Source organism: Ictidomys tridecemlineatus, chromosome 5, assembly GCF_052094955.1.
Source record: "Ictidomys tridecemlineatus isolate mIctTri1 chromosome 5, mIctTri1.hap1, whole genome shotgun sequence".
Classification (NCBI taxonomy): domain Eukaryota; kingdom Metazoa; phylum Chordata; class Mammalia; order Rodentia; family Sciuridae; genus Ictidomys; species Ictidomys tridecemlineatus.
Genome location: NC_135481.1, coordinates 57,411,426 through 57,430,220, shown reverse-complemented (window position 1 = coordinate 57,430,220; position 18,795 = coordinate 57,411,426). Strand labels below are relative to the sequence as shown.

General features: G+C 38.5%; 1 protein-coding gene across 7 annotated transcripts in view; it reads right to left on the bottom strand.

Moving 5' to 3' along the window:
* Positions 1 to 18,795, bottom strand: part of Syt16 (synaptotagmin 16) — a 253,975-nt gene that overhangs the window by 21,542 nt on the left and 213,638 nt on the right. For all 7 annotated transcript variants that reach the window (XM_078050021.1, XM_040275699.2, XM_040275698.2 and 4 more), the window contains 2 exons: positions 15,609 to 16,049; positions 12,522 to 12,711 (listed from right to left, as the gene is read on the bottom strand). In XM_078050021.1, the coding sequence (XP_077906147.1) occupies positions 12,522 to 12,711; positions 15,609 to 16,049 (631 nt within the window). The remainder of the gene's footprint in view (positions 1 to 12,521; positions 12,712 to 15,608; positions 16,050 to 18,795) is intronic.

Sequence of the window (18,795 nt, the reverse complement as noted above, 5' to 3'; positions counted from 1 at the left end):
GGCTAGTTTCAATAATTTTCAAGTAGCCTACTTAACTTTGCTAACCCATCTATCTACATGATCAAAAAAAAAAAAACAACAACCAAAACTTTATAACATGGGCATTTTCACCACCAAAAGGTAACAAATGAACACACCTATTTATCTGTACTACATGAGCAGAGAAAAAGGTTGAAGTTGGAAAGAAAAAGATGCTCAGACTCATGCTTTCTCTGCTTTCTCTGAAGATGATGTGGCTTATGAAGAACACCACAGAGTGTACCCTCAGCTTCAGCTGCTTGTTACCCATCTAGCCAATCCAAGGTAAAGCCAATAATAGAATTAGATCTTCAAGTGTCATTTAAAAAAATATTTAATTTTTACTTGTAGTTGGACACAATACCTTTATTTATTTACTTTTATGTGGTTCTGAGGATCGAACCCAGGGCCTTGCACATGCTAGGCAAGTGCTCTACCGTTAAGCCACAACCCCAGCCCATGTAGTGTCATCTTAATGTTAAAAAGAAATGTACTGCCAACCACGGACAGTCTCAGTCCCTATCTATAGCTGAGACTCATTTTTTCTTGTTAGTTTTTTAACCCACTTGAATTAACTGACTTATTCTAGAAAAGATTGGCTTGTTTTCCCCAATGTTTTGTAATTAAAAATTTCAAATATATGGAAAATTTGAAATAATTGTAAAGTGGAGATTTACACACACACCACCTGAGTATTCAATTGTTTTCTATTGCTCCATTTGCTTTCTCACACAACTGCATCTCTCCATACAGCAATCCATTTTAGCTGTAGCAAGCATTACTATCTACCCATAAACATTTCTGAATGCATTTTGTTAAATAGATATTTAACAAAATGGGAAAAATGCACCCATTTTTTGGTGGGTGCATCGTATTTGTACACAATGATGGGATTTGTTGTTTCATGTTCATACATGCACACAATACAACAATATAATATGACCAATATCATTCCCCAGAACTTTCCCCCTTCCTCCCCTCCTTCCTTTCCTCTACTTCTCTCCCTTTGATTTTCATGAAACACTCTCCCACAACTTTTTTTTCCTCTTTCCTCTCTAGTTTCCACATGAGAGAAAACATATGATCCTTGACCTTCTGGGTTTGGCTTATTTTCCTTAACATAATGGTCTTTAGCTTCATCCATTTTCCTGCAAATGACAAAATTTCATTTTTCTTTGTGGCTAAATAAAATTCCATTGTGTGTGTGTGTGTGTGTGTGTGTGTGTGTGTGTGTCCATTCCTAGTCTTTTGAGGATTATCCATACCAATTTCCATAGTGATTAAACTAACTTATAATACTACCAACAGTATAAAAGTGTTCCTTTTACTCTATATCCTCTCTAGCATTATGGTTTATGTTCTTAAAGACTTCCACTTTGACTGGAGTGAGATGAAATCTTGGTGTAGTTCTGATTTGCATTTTCCTAATTGCTAAGGATATTGCACTTTTTTCAGACATTTGTTGGTTATTTATACTTCTTCATTTGAGAAATATCAATTTTATTCATTTGCCCATTTATTAATTGGTTTATTTATTTTTTTCATGTTAAGTATTGAGTTGTTTTTTTAAATATTTATTTATTTATTTTTATTTTTTGGCGGACACAACATCTTTCTTTGTATGCGGTGCTGAGGATCAAACCTGGGCCGCACGCATGCCAGGCGAGCACGCTACCGCTTGAGCCACATCCCCAACCCCAAGTACTGAGTTTTTTAAAAAAATATATCCTGTATATTATATTCTCTGTTAGAAGAGTAACTAGCAATTTTTTCTCCCATTCTCTAGATTCTCTCTTTACATTCCTAATCATTTCCTTTGCTGTACAGAAGCTTTTTAAATTGATTTCATTCCATTCATTAACATTTGGCATTATTTCTAAGTTTTAGGGATCCTATTGAGAAAGTTATTGCCTATGCCTATATGCATAAGCGTTGACCCTATGTTTTCTTCTAGAAATTGAATAGTTTGGGGTCTAACTTTTAAGTCTGATCCATTTTGAGATGATTTTTGTACAGGGTGAGAAATAAGCATCTAGTTTTATTTAGTCAAGGATCAGATGACTACATGTGTGAGTTTGCCTCTATGTCTTCAATTCTGTACCACTGGTGTATGTGTTTGTTTTTATACCAGTACCATATAGTTTCTGTAGCTCTGTAGTATAATTTTCAAGTCAGGTGTAACAATACCATCAGCATTGCTTTTTTGGCTTTTAATATCTTTGGCTATTCTGGGTCTTTTATTCTTCAAACTGACTTTTAGGACTGTTTTTTCTAGTTCTGAGAAGAATATCATTAGTATATGGGAATTGCATTGCTTTTGATAGTATGGCCATTCTAACAATATTAATTCTGCCTATCCACAGACAGGTCTTTTCATCTTCTGAGGCCTTCTTCAATTTCCTTCTTCAATATTCTATAGTTTTCATTGTAGAGATCTTTCACCTTCTTGATTAGATTTAGTCCTACGTTTTTTGAATTCAAATAGAATTATTTTTCTGGTTTCTTTCTCAGCAGATTCATTGTTGGAATATAGGAAAGCTATTGTATGTTGATTTTGTAACCTGTTACTTTATTTAATATGCTTATTAGCTGTAGCAGTCTTTTGGTGGAGTTTTTTGAATCTTCTAGGATCATCTCATCTGCAAACAGTGATAATTTGGCTTTTTCCTTTCCTATGTTTATCACTTTTATTTCCTTCTCTTGCCTAATTGCTCTGGATAGAATTTTGAGCACTATATTTAATAGGAGTGGTAGGATAGACCATCCTTGTCTTGTTCCATATTTTAAAGATTCCATGTTTTAAATGCTTTCACTTTTTAGCCATTTACTATGAGGTTGGCTTTGAGTTTTTCATAGACTTTATGATGTTGAAGTAGGTTGATTTTATTAATAGTTTCTTCAGTGCTTTTATCATAACCACTCATGCTAAATGTTGTCAAAGGCCTTCTCTGTATCTATTGAGATGAATAAGTGATTTTTTTGTTCTTGATTCTATGTATATGATGAATGGCATTTATTTATTTGTTGTATTAAAACTTCTTTGAATCTCTGGAATGAAACCAACTTGGTCATGTTGTAAACTCATCTTAATATTTTGTTAAATGTGATTTACTAATATTTTATTAAGTATTTTTACATCTAAATTTGTCAGGAATATTTGTAATTTTCTTTCCTTGATATGTCCTTTTGGTATGAGTATGACATTACTTCATAGAATTATTTAGACATGTTCCAATCTTTTCTATTTCATGGAATAATTTGAGGAGTATTGATATTAGTTCCCTAAGAGACTTCAGCTGAGAATCCTTCTAATCCTGGGCTTTCCTTTGTTGTATGTGTTTTTATTACTGCTTTTATCTCATTGCTAGTTATCATTCTATTTAGGTTCTCTATGTCCTCTTGGTTCAGCTTTGGCAGATTGTATCTTCCTGGAAACGTATCTATTTCTTCTAGGGTTTCCAATTTCATGGAATATAAATTTTCAAAATAGCCCCTAGTGACCCACTGGATTTCTGTAACCTGTAGTAGTTTCTCCTTTTTCAGCTCTAATTTTATTAATTTGGGTCTTATTGCTTTTGCTTTTGGTTTGGCTAAAGGTTTATCAGTCTTGTTTAGCTTTTCTAAGAACCAACTCTTTGTTTCATTGATTTTTTTTATATTTCTTTCTTTTTTTAATTCTCAAGTTCATTGATTTCAATTCTGATCTTAATTATTTCCTTCCTTCCACTGGTTTTGGATTTGGTTTGTGTCTTTTCAAGGGCCATCATTAGGTTGTTTACTTGGAATCTTGCTGATTTTCTTATGTAGGCACTTATGCTCTAAACTTTCCTCTATGAAAGCTGTTTCCTTTTATGTCCTTCATAATATAACCTCTTATGTCTCAGAGGTTCTGGTATGCTGTTTCACCATTCTCATTTCAGTCTAAGAATTTTTAAATTTCTCTCTTGATTTCTTCTATCACTCATTCATTATTGAAATGTGCACTGTTCAATTTCCATGTGTTTATATAGTTCTTTAGGGCTTTTGATGTTAATTTCTAATTTCATTCCATTATTAACAGACAAGATGCAACGCATTATATCAATTTTTTATATTTGCTAAGAGTTGTTTTGTAGCCTAAAATAGTGAGAAACTGAGAAGAAAGTGTGTTTGTTGTTGGAAGAAATATTCTATAGATGTCTGCTAAGTCCATTTGATTTGTATTTTTTACATCTGAAGAGTCTTTTCTGAATTTGTGTCTGGATGACCTATTTATTGGTGAAAAGGTGTTTTAAAAGCATCCAGTATTATTGTACTGTTGTCTATCTGAGGCTTCAATTTAAGTAATGTCTCTTATGTAATTAGTTGCATCCATATTTGGGACATAAATATTTATAATTGCTCCATATTCTTGACGGATTGTTGCCTTTACCAGGATGAAGTGACCTTCTTTGTCTCTTCTGTTTAATTTTGGTTTGAAGTCTGCTTTGTCAGATATGAGAGTAGCTACTCCTACTTATTCTGGGGCTCCATCTGCATGGTATGTCAACTTCCATCCTTTTACTTTCTGTCTGTGCCAACTGTAAGGTGCATCTCTAGCAAACAACATATAGTTGAGTCTTATTTTATTAATAAATTCTGCTAGCCTATGTCTTTTAATTGGAGAGTTGAGACCATTTGCATCAGTTTTATTACAGAGGTTTATTAATTCTTGTCATTTTGATTTATTTATCATGTTTAATTTGATCCTGTTTCTCATTTGCTTATCTTGTCTTCAAATGATTTTTCTTTTGTGAGCTCTGAGGTTTGTTTTGTATTTATTCTGTATGGAATATTTCTTTAAGTAAATTCTGTAATGCGAGTTTAATAGTAGTAAATTTTTTGTGTTCTATATATGTACTAGAAATTGCAATGCATTGTGTTGTCATATATAACAAATTAGAATAAATAAATAATTTTTTTAAACAAGTTTTTCTTAGGAGGTGAACTTGGAATGAGATCTGAGGCAAAGTAGGAGTTACTGAAGTAAGAACTCGGCAGCATAATCAAGTTGTGCAGATGAGAACAAGTTTCAGTGGAGGAGCTTATAAAATTCTAGGATGTAGCAGAAGTAGAAAGGGAGTGCACGGAGGAGTAGAACCTGTCATGATTTGAGAGGGGGACCATGTATGAATGGGTCATGATAAAAGAGGTCCATTTCCTTAGTGAAGACAAAAAAAAATCACTCCTCTCCCGTACTAATAGGCCAATTTCCCAATTTCTCCCTTAGGACAAGAAGCAATATTTATTAAAATAATGCAATGATAGATCAGAGAAAATGGAAGATACTTTTGTGATAGTTCGTATTCTCAAATAATAACATTCAGTATTGTCAAAATGTTATTTCCTTAAAACTTGATCTATAGATTCAACATAATGAAATAAAAATTTCAGTGGGTTTTTTAGATTAAAAAAAATAGTAGTAAATTTTTTAGTTTCTGTTGATCTTGGAAGGATTTTATTTCTTATTCAATTTTGAAGGATATAGCCTTACTGGATATAGCAATCTTGATTGATAGTTATTTTCTTTCAGGATTTGGAACACATCATTACAAACCCTCCTGGTTTTAAAGAGTTTGTGCTGAAAAACTGGAAGTGATTCTGATTGGCTTGCCTTGAAATGTGAAATGTGAAATGTTTTTCTCTTGAGGCTTTTAAAATTGTATTTTGTTCTGTATATTAAGTATTTTAATTATAATGTGTTATGAAAAGATCTCTTTTTGATCTTATCTATTTGAGGTTTTGAATTTTTCTGTATCTGTAAGTCTATCTCATTCTCAAGATTTGGAAATTTTTCTGTTATTATTTCCCTGAAGAGATTATCCACTCCATTAGCCTGCATCTCATAATCTTTCTAAATTCCAATGTTCCTTAAATTTGGGCTCTTAATGTTGTTTCAGATTTTTTTTTTCTGATCTTGGTTACTATTTTCTTTCCTTTAATGCTATCTGAATGTGTTAGGCTGGCCACATTATCTTCTGGCTCTGAAATTCTATCTTCAGCATGATCTACTCTATTAGAGAGACATTCAACTGAATATTTTATTTGATTTATTATGTCTTTTATTTCCAAGATTTCTGTTTGGTTCTTTTTCAATATCTCTATCTCTGTATTGAATTTCTCATTCATATACTGTATTGACTTTCTTAATTTACTCAGTTATTTTTCTGTGTTTTCTTAGAATTCATTGATCACTTTTATAATGATTCTTTTGAATTCTTTGTCTGATATTTCATTCACTTCAATATATTTGGGATAAGTTGCTGGTGAATTATTAAGTTTAGGAGGTATTGTGCTACCTTGCTTTTTCTTATTTCTTGTATTTCTGTGTTGGGTTTTATGCATATATTTGGAGTTTTTCTCTTAAGTGTGGGCCTTTTTAGGGCACAGTCTTCACTTATCAGAGTGTCTTAGAGTGATCTAGATCGAGACTCCCCTTGTAGGTATGAGACCCACATCCTTTGTGTTCATTATGTTTTTTCTGTGGCAGTGGATATCCAAGAGTGGCATCTGAGGGTCCGCTTCTAGCCATTTCTACTTGAGGTATGGTCATTCACTTGGGTTATTGTCTCTTCTGTTCTTTGTATTAAAGTCTATATGAAGATTGAGTGTCATCAGTTTGTGTGTGAGAAAGGTACACACTGTCTTTTTACTGAGTTTAGTTCAGCAACAGAGGCTCTACCCTGTGAACTTCTAGTGTTCGTATAGGTGCCCAGCATCTCACAAAATAGGGCAAAACAACTTATGCAGACAATATATATCATTAAAATAAAAATAACGGTTCCTACTATGCCATCTATAATGTTAATAACCACACACACAAAAAAAAAAAGTACAGCAAAGGTGGGGTAAGCAATTACCAACACCAAAACCAATAAGTAATCATAAACTATATCCGGCATCAAATCAAGCAGGTGTCAACTATGTCATCCACATAATTGCAATATTACAATTATTAATCCAGTAATAATTGCAACAGCTTTAATTGTGGGGGCAGGAATTATATAATCCTATTATTTCTAAAATATTGTAAAAATACAGTTAAAAGAAAACATAATAGAAAGGTAGAAAAGAGTTTATAATTTCACAAAAAGTAAACACAAAGAATGCAGAAGAGATGTAGCAATTGATTATTATAAGGGGGGAGGAGAAAAATAGAATAAACAAAGTAAAGGGAGTGAGAAAGAGAGAACAGGAAAATTTGGCTATTAGCCAAAGGAGAAGAAAAGAGAAAGAAACAACAGAAACAAAGACAAAACAAAACCAAAATATACAAACCAAAACCCCTAACCCTCAAAAGGAAAGGCAAGGAAAAACAACTACATTTAAAAAACGCTAAAATGAGGGGCTGGGTTATGGCTCAGTAGAAGAGTGCTCGCCTAGCACATGTGAGGCATAGGTTTGATTCTCAGCACTACATAAAAAAAATAAATAAAAATAATAGCAGATGGAGCAAAAAATTAAAAACAAACAAAAAAATATATAAGTACATATGTCCATGAACCAAGCACCACAACAAGAACACAGAAATTTAAAACAATGCTTAATGATAAATGAGGGAATCATCTCCACGGAGGTGGTCAAAATAGTTGAAAAGAATGGATGGTCATTCTATGCCCAACTGTTGTTCTTTCCATTTCTTCTGAGAAAGCAAGGGCTAGGGATTGTAAACCCTTGCCTCTTTTTTGTGTTGCACACTGAGCTGCCAGTTGGAGTGGCTCAAGACTGAAGCTGGCTGAAAGAGTTCTCAGCTTCTTTCTCACCAGTGTGAGGTATGAAGGAATGGGAAGCATTGTCAATTGAAGTACTGTCTTCACAGACCAGATCAACACAACTCTCAGGTTGGGGCTGCTGCAGAGTTCTATAGGAAGAGTTCTGTTGGCTGGAGCTTTGGTCTAATCGGGCCTCAGAGGCTCTGTTGGGTGTTATCTACTCTGGCAAGACTAGATAAACACACCTCTCGGGCCTGGCATTTGCCAATCTATTGGAGGGTGGTTCTAGATATCAGGAGCCTCCTAAGACTTCTACTTATGGGGTAGGGGACTCAATTCTCCACACACTCTGCTGCCCAAAACACAGCCTTCCCAGACTTTGTCCCTGAGTGTACTCACACCCTCCTATCCAGATTCCTGACCCACTTCAGCTCATCACATGAGTTGCTAGACTCAAAGGAAAAGTAGTTGAGTTCCCCTTCACTTTTCTGACTTGACTCCTTCTGGGAACAATTCCTGTGCCTCTTTCACTTTCACTCATGTTCTGCTGCCCAAATCCTAGACTGTTCAATAGGTGGCCTGCCTGGAGAGTACAGCAATTGCTATGATCTCCCAGCTCTGCAGCTGCTGCATAGGTGCCTCAAGATAGCTCCCCCTTAAGGTCTCCGCAGCCAGTTGAGAAACAGCACTATTCAAGCACCCACTATATAGTTCAGGCTCTGGATCAGCTGAGTTTAGATTGTTTTTCTGATTTCAGGTTTTTCCACGTGAGATTCATCCATTGTGTTTCTCTCTCTGTTATCCCTCCCTCTCTGAAAAACCAGTATTGCTACCACTTCCACAACTGGCTTGGCTTCCAATATTCTCTTTCTTCTCTGTATACTGTGCCCAAATTTCTGAGTCTCTAAGATATTTTGATTGTCCAATATTGAATTTCAGTCAATCATTCTTTCTCCCACCTTGTTGAGAAGCAGTACTCCTGTTGCTTGAATCCCAAGCCAGAGAGCAACTATGAATGTACCCTTCCTCTCACTGGCCTTCTAGAATCTCTCTATGGTTCTTTTTGAAGGTAAATTTTAGAAACAGTAAAACTGACAAAGCTAAGTACCATTCAGTGAGTAGTGATAGATACACGCCTGTATTCAGACCTTTTGCAAAGCTGTGCAACATTCCTTTCACCCCAGAACATTCCTCTGTTTTTCTTCCTACTATAGGTTAGTTCTGCCTATTACAGAACTTCATACCAAATGATTCATGCATTGGGTATTCAGTAAGTTTTTGTGATTTTTCCATGTTGCTTTAATTTTCTTTCTTTGTATTGATAATTAGTATTCCATCACACAAATATATCTTAATTTGTTTACTCAGTCAATCTCCTATGGATGGACATGAGGACTCTCTTTCACTTTTGCCATCATGAATAAAGCTGCTATGAACATTCTTGAGTGTTTTTGTTTGTTTGTTTTTTGACTTATGGGTTAATGCCTAAGAGTGGAATTTCTGGTATAAGAAATTTTCAGGTCTTTTCCCAGAGTGGTTCTATTTTTCACTTCCACCACCAACGCTTTCTCCACATCCTCATCAGCCTTTTTAGTTTCAGCCATTCATTGAGGGTAGTAGAGACTCTGATTGGTCTGATTGGTGCTGGTGGGAACTCACATCCCTTTCATTGCTCCCACAATCTCCTACTATCAGTGTGAAGCCAACCTCACTGGGTCTCACCTTCCACAAGGTTCTCACCTCAGAAGTTGGCAGAGGATATAGTACTATTTCCACAGCTTATTTGTGCCAAGACCCTAATCCAGTAAAAGAATTTCATCTATTATTTGTCTGACTCCTCTATCTTGCTTAGGAAGAAAAGTTTAAAATATCAAAACAATCATCTGACTGGGTCCAGTTGGCAAGTTCAAAGCTATCTTTTGTTTAATGATATATTCAGAGGCAAAAGATTCTCACTTTTAATTATGAGCCTTTGTCTCTGTTTCCAGCAAGATGTAAAACATTAACAATATTCTAGACTCGAGTTCCACCTATTTTCCCTCCCATTCGCCCAAGCACCATTCTTTCCATGACCATAATCACTCTGGAAAGTGGGACTGATGTCCTGTTTTATGGGGGAAGTAACACCACCTGAGCTGACAGCCACAAACACAGTATTTGTGCCTCCTGCTCACGTTAGTTTCCTGGGCATGCCTCTGCCCTCACAGGCAGCCCCTGGGGACTCAGGCGGGGCTGCCTGCCCCGCCCCCACATGGGGACCAGGGCTCTTGGCATGCTTCCTCCCCTAGGCCCCACTCAGTGCCATTCATCTCCTGGCTCTCCTCCCTTTCCTTCTCCCCCTCTTTCTCCCAACTCTGCTCAGTTACCTCATAAAACTCGTGTTCTCTTCCATATGGGAACTAAAAATGTATCCTAAACTTGTCTGATAACTGTCACAGTAGTGCTAGCACCATAATGAAGGAGACATAATGAAGAACCGAAGCTGTCAACATCTAAAGCTCTTGAGAGTACCAAGAGGTCCCTTTCAGAAGCTCCACAAAGGAACTTTCTACTTTCTCATCCCCTCCTAATTAAACTGGCTTTTCCTCAAGTACCAGCATTTTAGACAGACAAAAAACCTTTTGTTTTCACTACTGGGTTTCTGTTTTAATTAATAACCTCACAACAGCATTGTTTTCTAATACTTTTGTTGCAAAGATAGAGTATGTCAATTATATTTTAGGATAAATTGCAACACTATGTCTATGACAAATCGTGTACTAAATGCCACACTGACTTAAACTTCTGTAATTAAACCAATTTCTAAATTAGGACTGGTCTTTTTTTTTTTTTCCTCCTATGCGGTTTTAAATGTTTGTTACAAGAATTTCCTCTTTGGCATGTTTCTTTTATATAAAAATTTAGAAGTGCACAATAGTACCACCCTTAATACCACAACTTTATGTGTACTATTCCACCTATAAAGCATACATTATTATGACACCCCCATTCCCCATTTTGAATTTAAGATTCAGAAGAGTTCGGTAAATCACAGCTAGTAAGGAGGACAGCCTGAATTCACGTCTTGGTTTGGCAGCCTCTGACTGATTTCTTCTCCTCTATATTGGCTACTACCACCAAGCACATAAAACAAAGCTTCCCAGCATGGATCTGAATAAGTCATGCCTGTGTGATCTACATCTCCATCATTCCCTGCATCTCCATCTCATTCCTAAAAAAAAAAAAAATTGTTTATACCTTACCAGATCTCAGGAGAACAAGAAAAGAGATTGGCGAAATCTCTGAAGGAGAAGTAGTATATTCAGATCATTTAGTAAATTCAGAGCTGTGGAAAACAAAACTGTATCTAGCAGAGACTCTAGCTGTGCAATTAATAATCAGCATCTATTATGCATTCTAAATAGGTCTCACCTGGCTCTGAGCATCAGCACAGAATATGGGTTATGCACCTGGGCTTTTCTGTTACCCAGAGTGCTAGGGCTTTCCTTACTAACTTGCTCCAATGGCTTTAATACAGCTTGTCTAACAAAGATACCCACATACAACAAATGTCTTGGGGTCTGCAACACAGTGAAGGGCAAAAGGAGAAGGAGCCCAGATTCAGTTATAGGAAATGACCCTTCTCTATGCACACACATTACTGCTGCACATGAGGCCAGAGCCTACTGACTCGTTCAGCATACCACATTTCTATTGATCTCATTCTTCTTTCAATAAGACTTTGGTGCCTGGGATCAGCAGGCCTCCTGCCCTCCACTCTACCCTCTACTAGCTTAACTTCCTATGTGTGAAATGCTAGAATTCAACATTCTCAGACTCTCTTGCAGCTAGCATCCTAGATATAAATTAGGATCCTCTGATGAGATGTTTTTACATGAGGTTTAGAAGGCAAAAGTGAGACAGAAACCAACTGTCTATGCTGTTTTTCTTTTTTCTTTTCTAACAAGCAAGATCATAAAATGGCGAGCTAATTTTTTTTAACAGCCTTATTCCTATGTTCAGGCTACAACTCCCAGGTTGAGAAGCTGTTGAGACAGCAGCAGTAGCTATTTGATGTGGCTTCCTGAACCCTGGACTACAGTCATAGGGTATGTTTTACATCCTTATTCCTAAATGACCTCAGAAATGGTCATTTTCCCTGGTAAATAGTCTTGCATTGCCCCAGATCTGCCTCCTCCACATCTTTTTCCATCATCATCGTAACCATTAACATTCCTTATGTGCTCACTAAGTATTAGGCACTGTGCTAAACCCTAAAATTACAGAAGTTAATTTAAACCCAAAAATAACCCTGTGGGGAAGGGATTATTAGCCTTTTTTCCCAGATATAATTACTGGGGTTCAGAAAAGAGATAAATCATACAAGATCAGAACAAAGCTAGTGGGTAAGTAGTGGAGCTGGAATTCGATCCCAGATTTGCCTCCCTCCAAAATCAGAGCACTGCCACTTTAAAGTTGAGGGCCTGTGACATGTGGGCAGATTTGAATTGCTCATACCTATGATGTTGCTGAAAAGACATCATTATCATTCCTTCTCCTTCAACAATATAAACACACAGGCCAGTCTATTTCGTGTCAAGTTGCATCGAGATATGGTAGAAGCCTTCAGTCTAATTAAATAGAAAGCCATTCAGAAATCCAGAGGTATTGCTTTGTGAGGCCATACCAAGATCATTTTTACTGCCAAAATTAAAGAATGGAGATGAAAGCAGATGTAGCCTTCCACTTGCTTCCGTGAGGACCAGAACTGGAGGGATCAGACACACGACTTACCAGGTGCTCGGTTAACAGCGAGGTTTCGGAAATGGCTGCCTTTGATCATTTCCACAGATAATCGCCCCGTTGTGGCATTGTAGGACAGCCCCACCAACAGCTCTGGCGCCCCTCCATGAGACAGCGACTGCGTGGATGAAGCACTATCACTGTGAGAAACTGCAGATGGGCTGAGCGGCGACTCTCCACTCTGGAAGGGAAGAACAACAAAGAATCCATTGGCCCACACTGCACTACTCTCTTTTAGAGAAAGCCGATATTATGTTTGGTGAAATTGTGACCCGATCTCAATGACTGCCAAAGATTACTAACGGCGCACTCAGTGTGAATTACAATGTGCCCAGGGAGTGCAGCCACGGATGAGATCCCCTTCATTACTAGCTGACATATTTGTTCCAAGAGCTGTCTCCATTCAATATTTCCTCTCTAAAGACAAAACGGACAAAGATGTTATTACTAGTGTAAATCAAACCTTCTAAGATACATGGAGAGCTAATAATACATTTAATATAGACCAAAATTCCCTCCTGTGTAATTTGCGCCTGAATGTTTCCGTGGAACCCATCCACTCCAGGCCTGGGATTTGCTTCTGTTCTCTGCACCTTCTTGATGAATGTAGCAATACAAGAGGCATTTTTGTCTCTCAACTATTCAAGAATTGACCACTGGACATTGACCACGACATAGGATATTTGGCCCCTCGTCCTACTTTCAAGGTTGTGAGGTATATACCAAATGCTCAATTTTACCTTCTAAAGAAATCAATTACATAGAAAATGAGCACTTTCACAACTGTTTGATAAAGAAGCCAACACTTGGACTTTGCATCTCAGTGACCTCACAGGCACCAGGTGAGCCCAGAAGAGAGCCCAAGCTTCCCGGCGCATTTATTCACATGCGTGCTTCTTATGGTCACCGGATTTATACACCAGGGACATCAGGAGAAAGGCAATAAAGTAGATTAGAATGCTGATTCTCACTGAGGGGCAGGAGTAGGCATCAGCCCAGCTACAGCAGACCGGCCAGCACCTCTAATACACCTCCTCCCCGGAAATAAGCATGTTGGACTTCACTTAAAACTCTCTTCTGTCTGAAATCATTTCCTAAAACTTCTTATCAAGAACCCAATAAGCAAAACTAACAAAAGGAATAAAATATTCTGCATATCAGCAGGGAAATATCCTTTTTACCCAAAACATGGGCATTTCTAAGAGCCCCAAGCTTTCATGGAATACCATTTATAAATTATAGATAGGGCCAGGTGGTTTTGACAGGTGCCTCACAGGCTCTGCTGTCTAGAAAATAAAAATCCAGCAACAAAATATATGCTTTGTTTGGGGGAGGGCCACCACCACCCCTGTGCTTCTACAGAAGCTCCTACTGTGGCACCTGTCACTGCACTGCTTGCCTTGCCCATCAAATTCCAAAATCTGTATCCCTTTCTCAGTCTCTAGTGCATAAACGATGGCTTCTAAATCTCTTAGTCCACAATGCATAGCCTAATATATGGCACATAAGCATGCCCCATAAATGGCTGAGCAATGAAAGAATTTTCACCTTCAGAGACCTTTCACACTGGCTCCTTTCCCCCATGCAATCTGTGCCTCTAGCACAGAACCCAGGACCTGGTACAGAGAACCATAGGTGTGAACATACTTATACCTATGTTTTATAGTCCAGAGTCCTTTCTGACCTGAGGATTCTGATTTCCATGGTTTCAGATATATGTTATCAGAGCTCAAACAAAAGAGAGATTTGAGTAGAAGCGACACATGATCTGGGTTTTGTTTTAACAGACTCATTCTGGCCTCCATGACAGGAATAATCTGTAGGGGGCAAAAGCAGTATCAGAAGAGTATCAGCTAGAGGCTATTTCAGTAATCCAGCAGAGGAGCAGGGTCCAGCAGAGGAACAGCATCTGGTTGCATTTGAAAATACAGCTCATAGGATTTCAAGTGGAAAAGATTTTAGCCCTAGCAACTGGAAGGATTCTATTGCTTCTAATTGAGATGTGGAAGATGGCAGGTGGAAAAGATTTAGGGAGACAAAAATCAGGATTTCAAGTTTGACCATGTGGAGACACCATGAGAAATTCCAATGGACAGATCTCTTCTCACTGTGGTCAAGGAGCCTTTTTGGTTCCTTTGTTCTTCCTCCAACAAAGCAAGCTTCTCTCCACCTCCCCAAGACTACATGTGCCTGAAATCCTCCACCTCCGCATGCCACCAGTCTTTTTCCCTCAATCACTGGAGCTTTGCTTTATCACCACCTCAAAGAAACCTCCCCCGACCCTTCTAAACAAACAGCAGCCTCTGTCACTCTCTCCTGCCAACCTGGGTCTGCTCTGTAAACACTCTCCGCACTGGACCCTGGAGCACTAGCTGCTCAGTTTGTGTGTGCATGTGCCTTGCTTTGTCTCTACAGTACTTGGCAGGAAACATCTTTGAATGAGTGGCTGACTGGCCCAACAGCCCATGGCTACCTGATATTTTTACATGATTTTGTAAAAGGTGATCTTCACACTAGATGACATACAACCTAGGACAAAAGCGGGCTGCCCATCATGTAGACACACAAGCTACGTTGTCTTTCCTTAAAACCCTGGGGCAGAAAGCAGAATGAGGTATGTGGGAGGAGGCCAGTCCGATAAATGGAAGGTCTAAGAAGTAGCTAGGGTTCAGAGCTGGTATTCTACAATGCTCCCACATCCTTGTTTAGGACCTTGCCTTGAAAGTCCCATCTCTTAGATTCACCGTAATACATACTGGGGGCTGGAGGGCTAGGACCACTTATCCACTAACCAGAAAGCCCAGTCACCTCTCCAAGTTTTTCCATGCCCTTTACCACACTGCTACTGTCATTTTCATAAATGAACGGGGAATACATCCATCAGGTTATCAGGAAGACAGGCATGAAAGACCCATAATACCATGAAGTGCAAATCATGGCTTATAAAGATGAAGAGAGCCAAATGGAAAATTAAATTAAGGTCTCTGCATTCACAAGCTGAATGTACTAAATCAAGGGCTGACAATCCCAGGTCTTCGAACACACCGCATCATTAGCAGCACCATTTAACATACTCACGCTTATATTGCTTCTTGGCTCCAGAACCAGAGTCACTTTCATTTCCCCTTCTGGCTGTAGGTGGCTAAGATAGAAGAGCTTCTCCCCCATCATTCTCTCTCGGGTCATCTTACGGGCAGCGTACAGTCGGAAGCGGACAGCACAGGAAGCCACATCTCTGGACTCCAGCTTGGCAAAGGTGACCTTCTCCTTGAAGACAGGGTGGGGCCCCCTCTGTATGCTTGTCCTGCCCCTCTGTTTCTTACTGGGCAGCAGCACTACATGAACTTGCCAGGAGTTGACGCCACTTCTGTCCTTATCTGGGAGGCCCTGTGCTCTCACAATGGTCACTGTGAGCTTCTGGGTCGCAGCTCGATATTCAAAGATGACATCTAGGTCACCACACTTGGAGATGGGATCCAAGACCCCGGATGGCACCTGCAAGCTGGTCCTATCCTGTTCCTGTTGAGGATGGAACAAAAGATTAGGAATGAAAAATGATGATGCCTAATTGCATTTGGACAGGTTCATGCCCTTGGTGCTCCTTCAGAATCCCACGCTTTTTGACTGTCAGTGCATGACCTTCTATGTTAAAAAGGTCTGTTTTCTGATCTCTTTCCCTTAAACTGTGAATTCTTGGAGGGCACACTGCCTGACATATGGTGAGTCTTTATGAATGTTTTTGGAATTAATAAATAAAGCTTTTATATTTTGCAAAGTGTTTTCTGATATGCTGACTCTCAGAAAGCACAACTGTCCACTATTGTTGAAAATTAAGTCAACCATGCAATTGCCAACAGGCAATTTTTTCTTGAGTTCTCGGGAGAATTGGTAGAGATTGGGCCTCTCCTCTGCAGCCCAGAATTTGCTATAGACATAAAACCTAATGTGATTCCTGGTAAAGTGATCCTTCTATATCTTTAATCTATACAGGAGAGAAGGTTTAGGGCTCAGTTTCTTAGAGTTTAATGTAGACCTGAATAATTCAAGGATTCTGATTTGGTAGGTGTGGAGTAAGGCCTGAGATTCTGCACTTCAAAGACATTCACAAGGCATGCTGGCCTCAGACCACAATTAGAATAGCAAAAGTTAGGGAGGACAGCCCCAGCAACCACCTAGCAAAAAGCAACACTGGACCTGAAGCCAGAGCACTTGAATTGAAAAAAATGACTCCATCACTGATGAGCTTTTTTGACCCTGGCCAAATAGCCCAGCTTTTGCATATTGTAACCAAAAACACACATTAATATGCCTACTTGATAGAGCGTGGTTATGAGGTTGTAATACATACGAAAATACCTGTTTCAAACAGATACCATACTATGTATTCCCACCACTGGACTGGTGCTATTTCTAAAAAAGCCCCTGTCTTTATGGAACACACCCTGGGACAGCAATTTTCTGTAGATACTTGGGTTTGAGCTCACCTAGGAGAAACTGAGCTGAATGTCATTTACTATAATGAATCGCCCCACCAACAAATTATAAGGAATGTCAATAGAATTTTAATTTTTCTTTGAAGGTCTGGGTTTTATCTGGAACTAAACTTTGGACTGATTCATATTATAAGTTAATTCTTATTTATATTGGACATCAGACTTCACTAATTGAGAGAGCTCTTCATTTCAAACATTATAATAAATCACCTCAAAATGTACATTCAGCAGTGAAACTTGCCCAAGGAGTCCAAGGGAAAGTAAATGGTTCTCTGGCATCTAACATCCCTAGGAATCCCAGTTCTACCACTTACTAGCTCTATGACATCGAGCAAATTATTCAATCCTTTCCACACTGCACTTTCCTCAATAGTAAAATGGGGATAACACCCACTGTATAGGAATGTTGTAAAAAAGAGAGGACTTGACAAATTGTAGACATGTCACAAGTGCCTTTCTCTTTTAAGATTAAAATTAGGCTGCCAAGAAAATTCAGATGTCTTGTAAAATAAGGGAAGCTTCTTATATCTTTTCCTTTGAGCATGCGATCATGTATGAACGTTTCTATTCAGAGGTACTTAGTTTCAAGTGATGAAAATGGTTGCTATAGAGACCTCTGAATACAACTGACTAGTGTAGATATAATATTAGAAGCAAGTCTCCAAGGAGTTAGGCCAACTCAAAAATCAAGTCGCTGTCTTTCTCAAATTCCCTTGTCTCAAAATTCCCACCTATTTTAACCTACTCTCTCAATCATACCTCTATTGCTTGTATAGACATAAGTAATAATGGCTAATATCTACTAAGCCATTCCTTATGCTGGGTACCATATCCAATCCTTTAGAGACCATAAATAGCCAGCACTTAAACCCTTCAAATCTTCTTGGCCTCTCCTCTGATTCCATCTTTCCTGCAGGCACAGTGTCTCTGGACTCTAAGTGGCTTCAGCCTGGCACAACCCCTGAAGTTCTTATCTCCTGCTCATAAAATATAGTTCTCAGATTTCATTATTGGCCTGCTGATTCCAAGGCTTAGAAAGCTGCATAACCCTGCTTCACACCACACATGGAAAGTCCAAAAGTATGCTGGGGTTAATGTCCCATGCAACAAAGTTTCCCCCTGGGTCAGACATCCTCAGTTCAGCTAATATAGCTTCTGAGAGTGAGATTCCAACAAGATAAAGCAATTAATTACTGTGATCAGCAGCTAACTCAGGGGAAGATGTCATACTGAATCTTCCCTGCCTTATCCCCTCATCTTTCAGTCTGGTTCCTTGGGAGTGCAGGCCCTACCAAAGTCTTTGTCTTAAGCTCTGCTTTATTGCGGAACCTAAGAAACTTTATCTTTTTAAACATTCACATCAACTTAATGAAGTAGGTATCTAAATCGCTTCATGTCATGGAGGAATAAATCATAGTTAAGAAAGGTTAAATAACTAACACCTCTCCCCCACCATGCCAAAGTCTAGTGCCCAGCCAGAATCACCCAGGGCTCATCCTCTGCCAGTCTGAGCCTACGGCCTGCCTTAACCAGTATGCAATACTCAAAATCTTAAACTTCTGCTAAACCATGTGGCCTTCCTTTAGCTTCCAAAAACCTTTTGCCATAATTATCTGTATGTATAGTGGATGTGCGAGATGAAGAGGGAAGAAGGTGAGAGCTGGAAAATATTACCATCAATTTCATACCCCTTAAGCCTGTTCTTAATATTAGTTAACATGGTGTTCCTAGATTTATCATCAACTTGAATGCTAAGGTAAAAAATTCCAAGT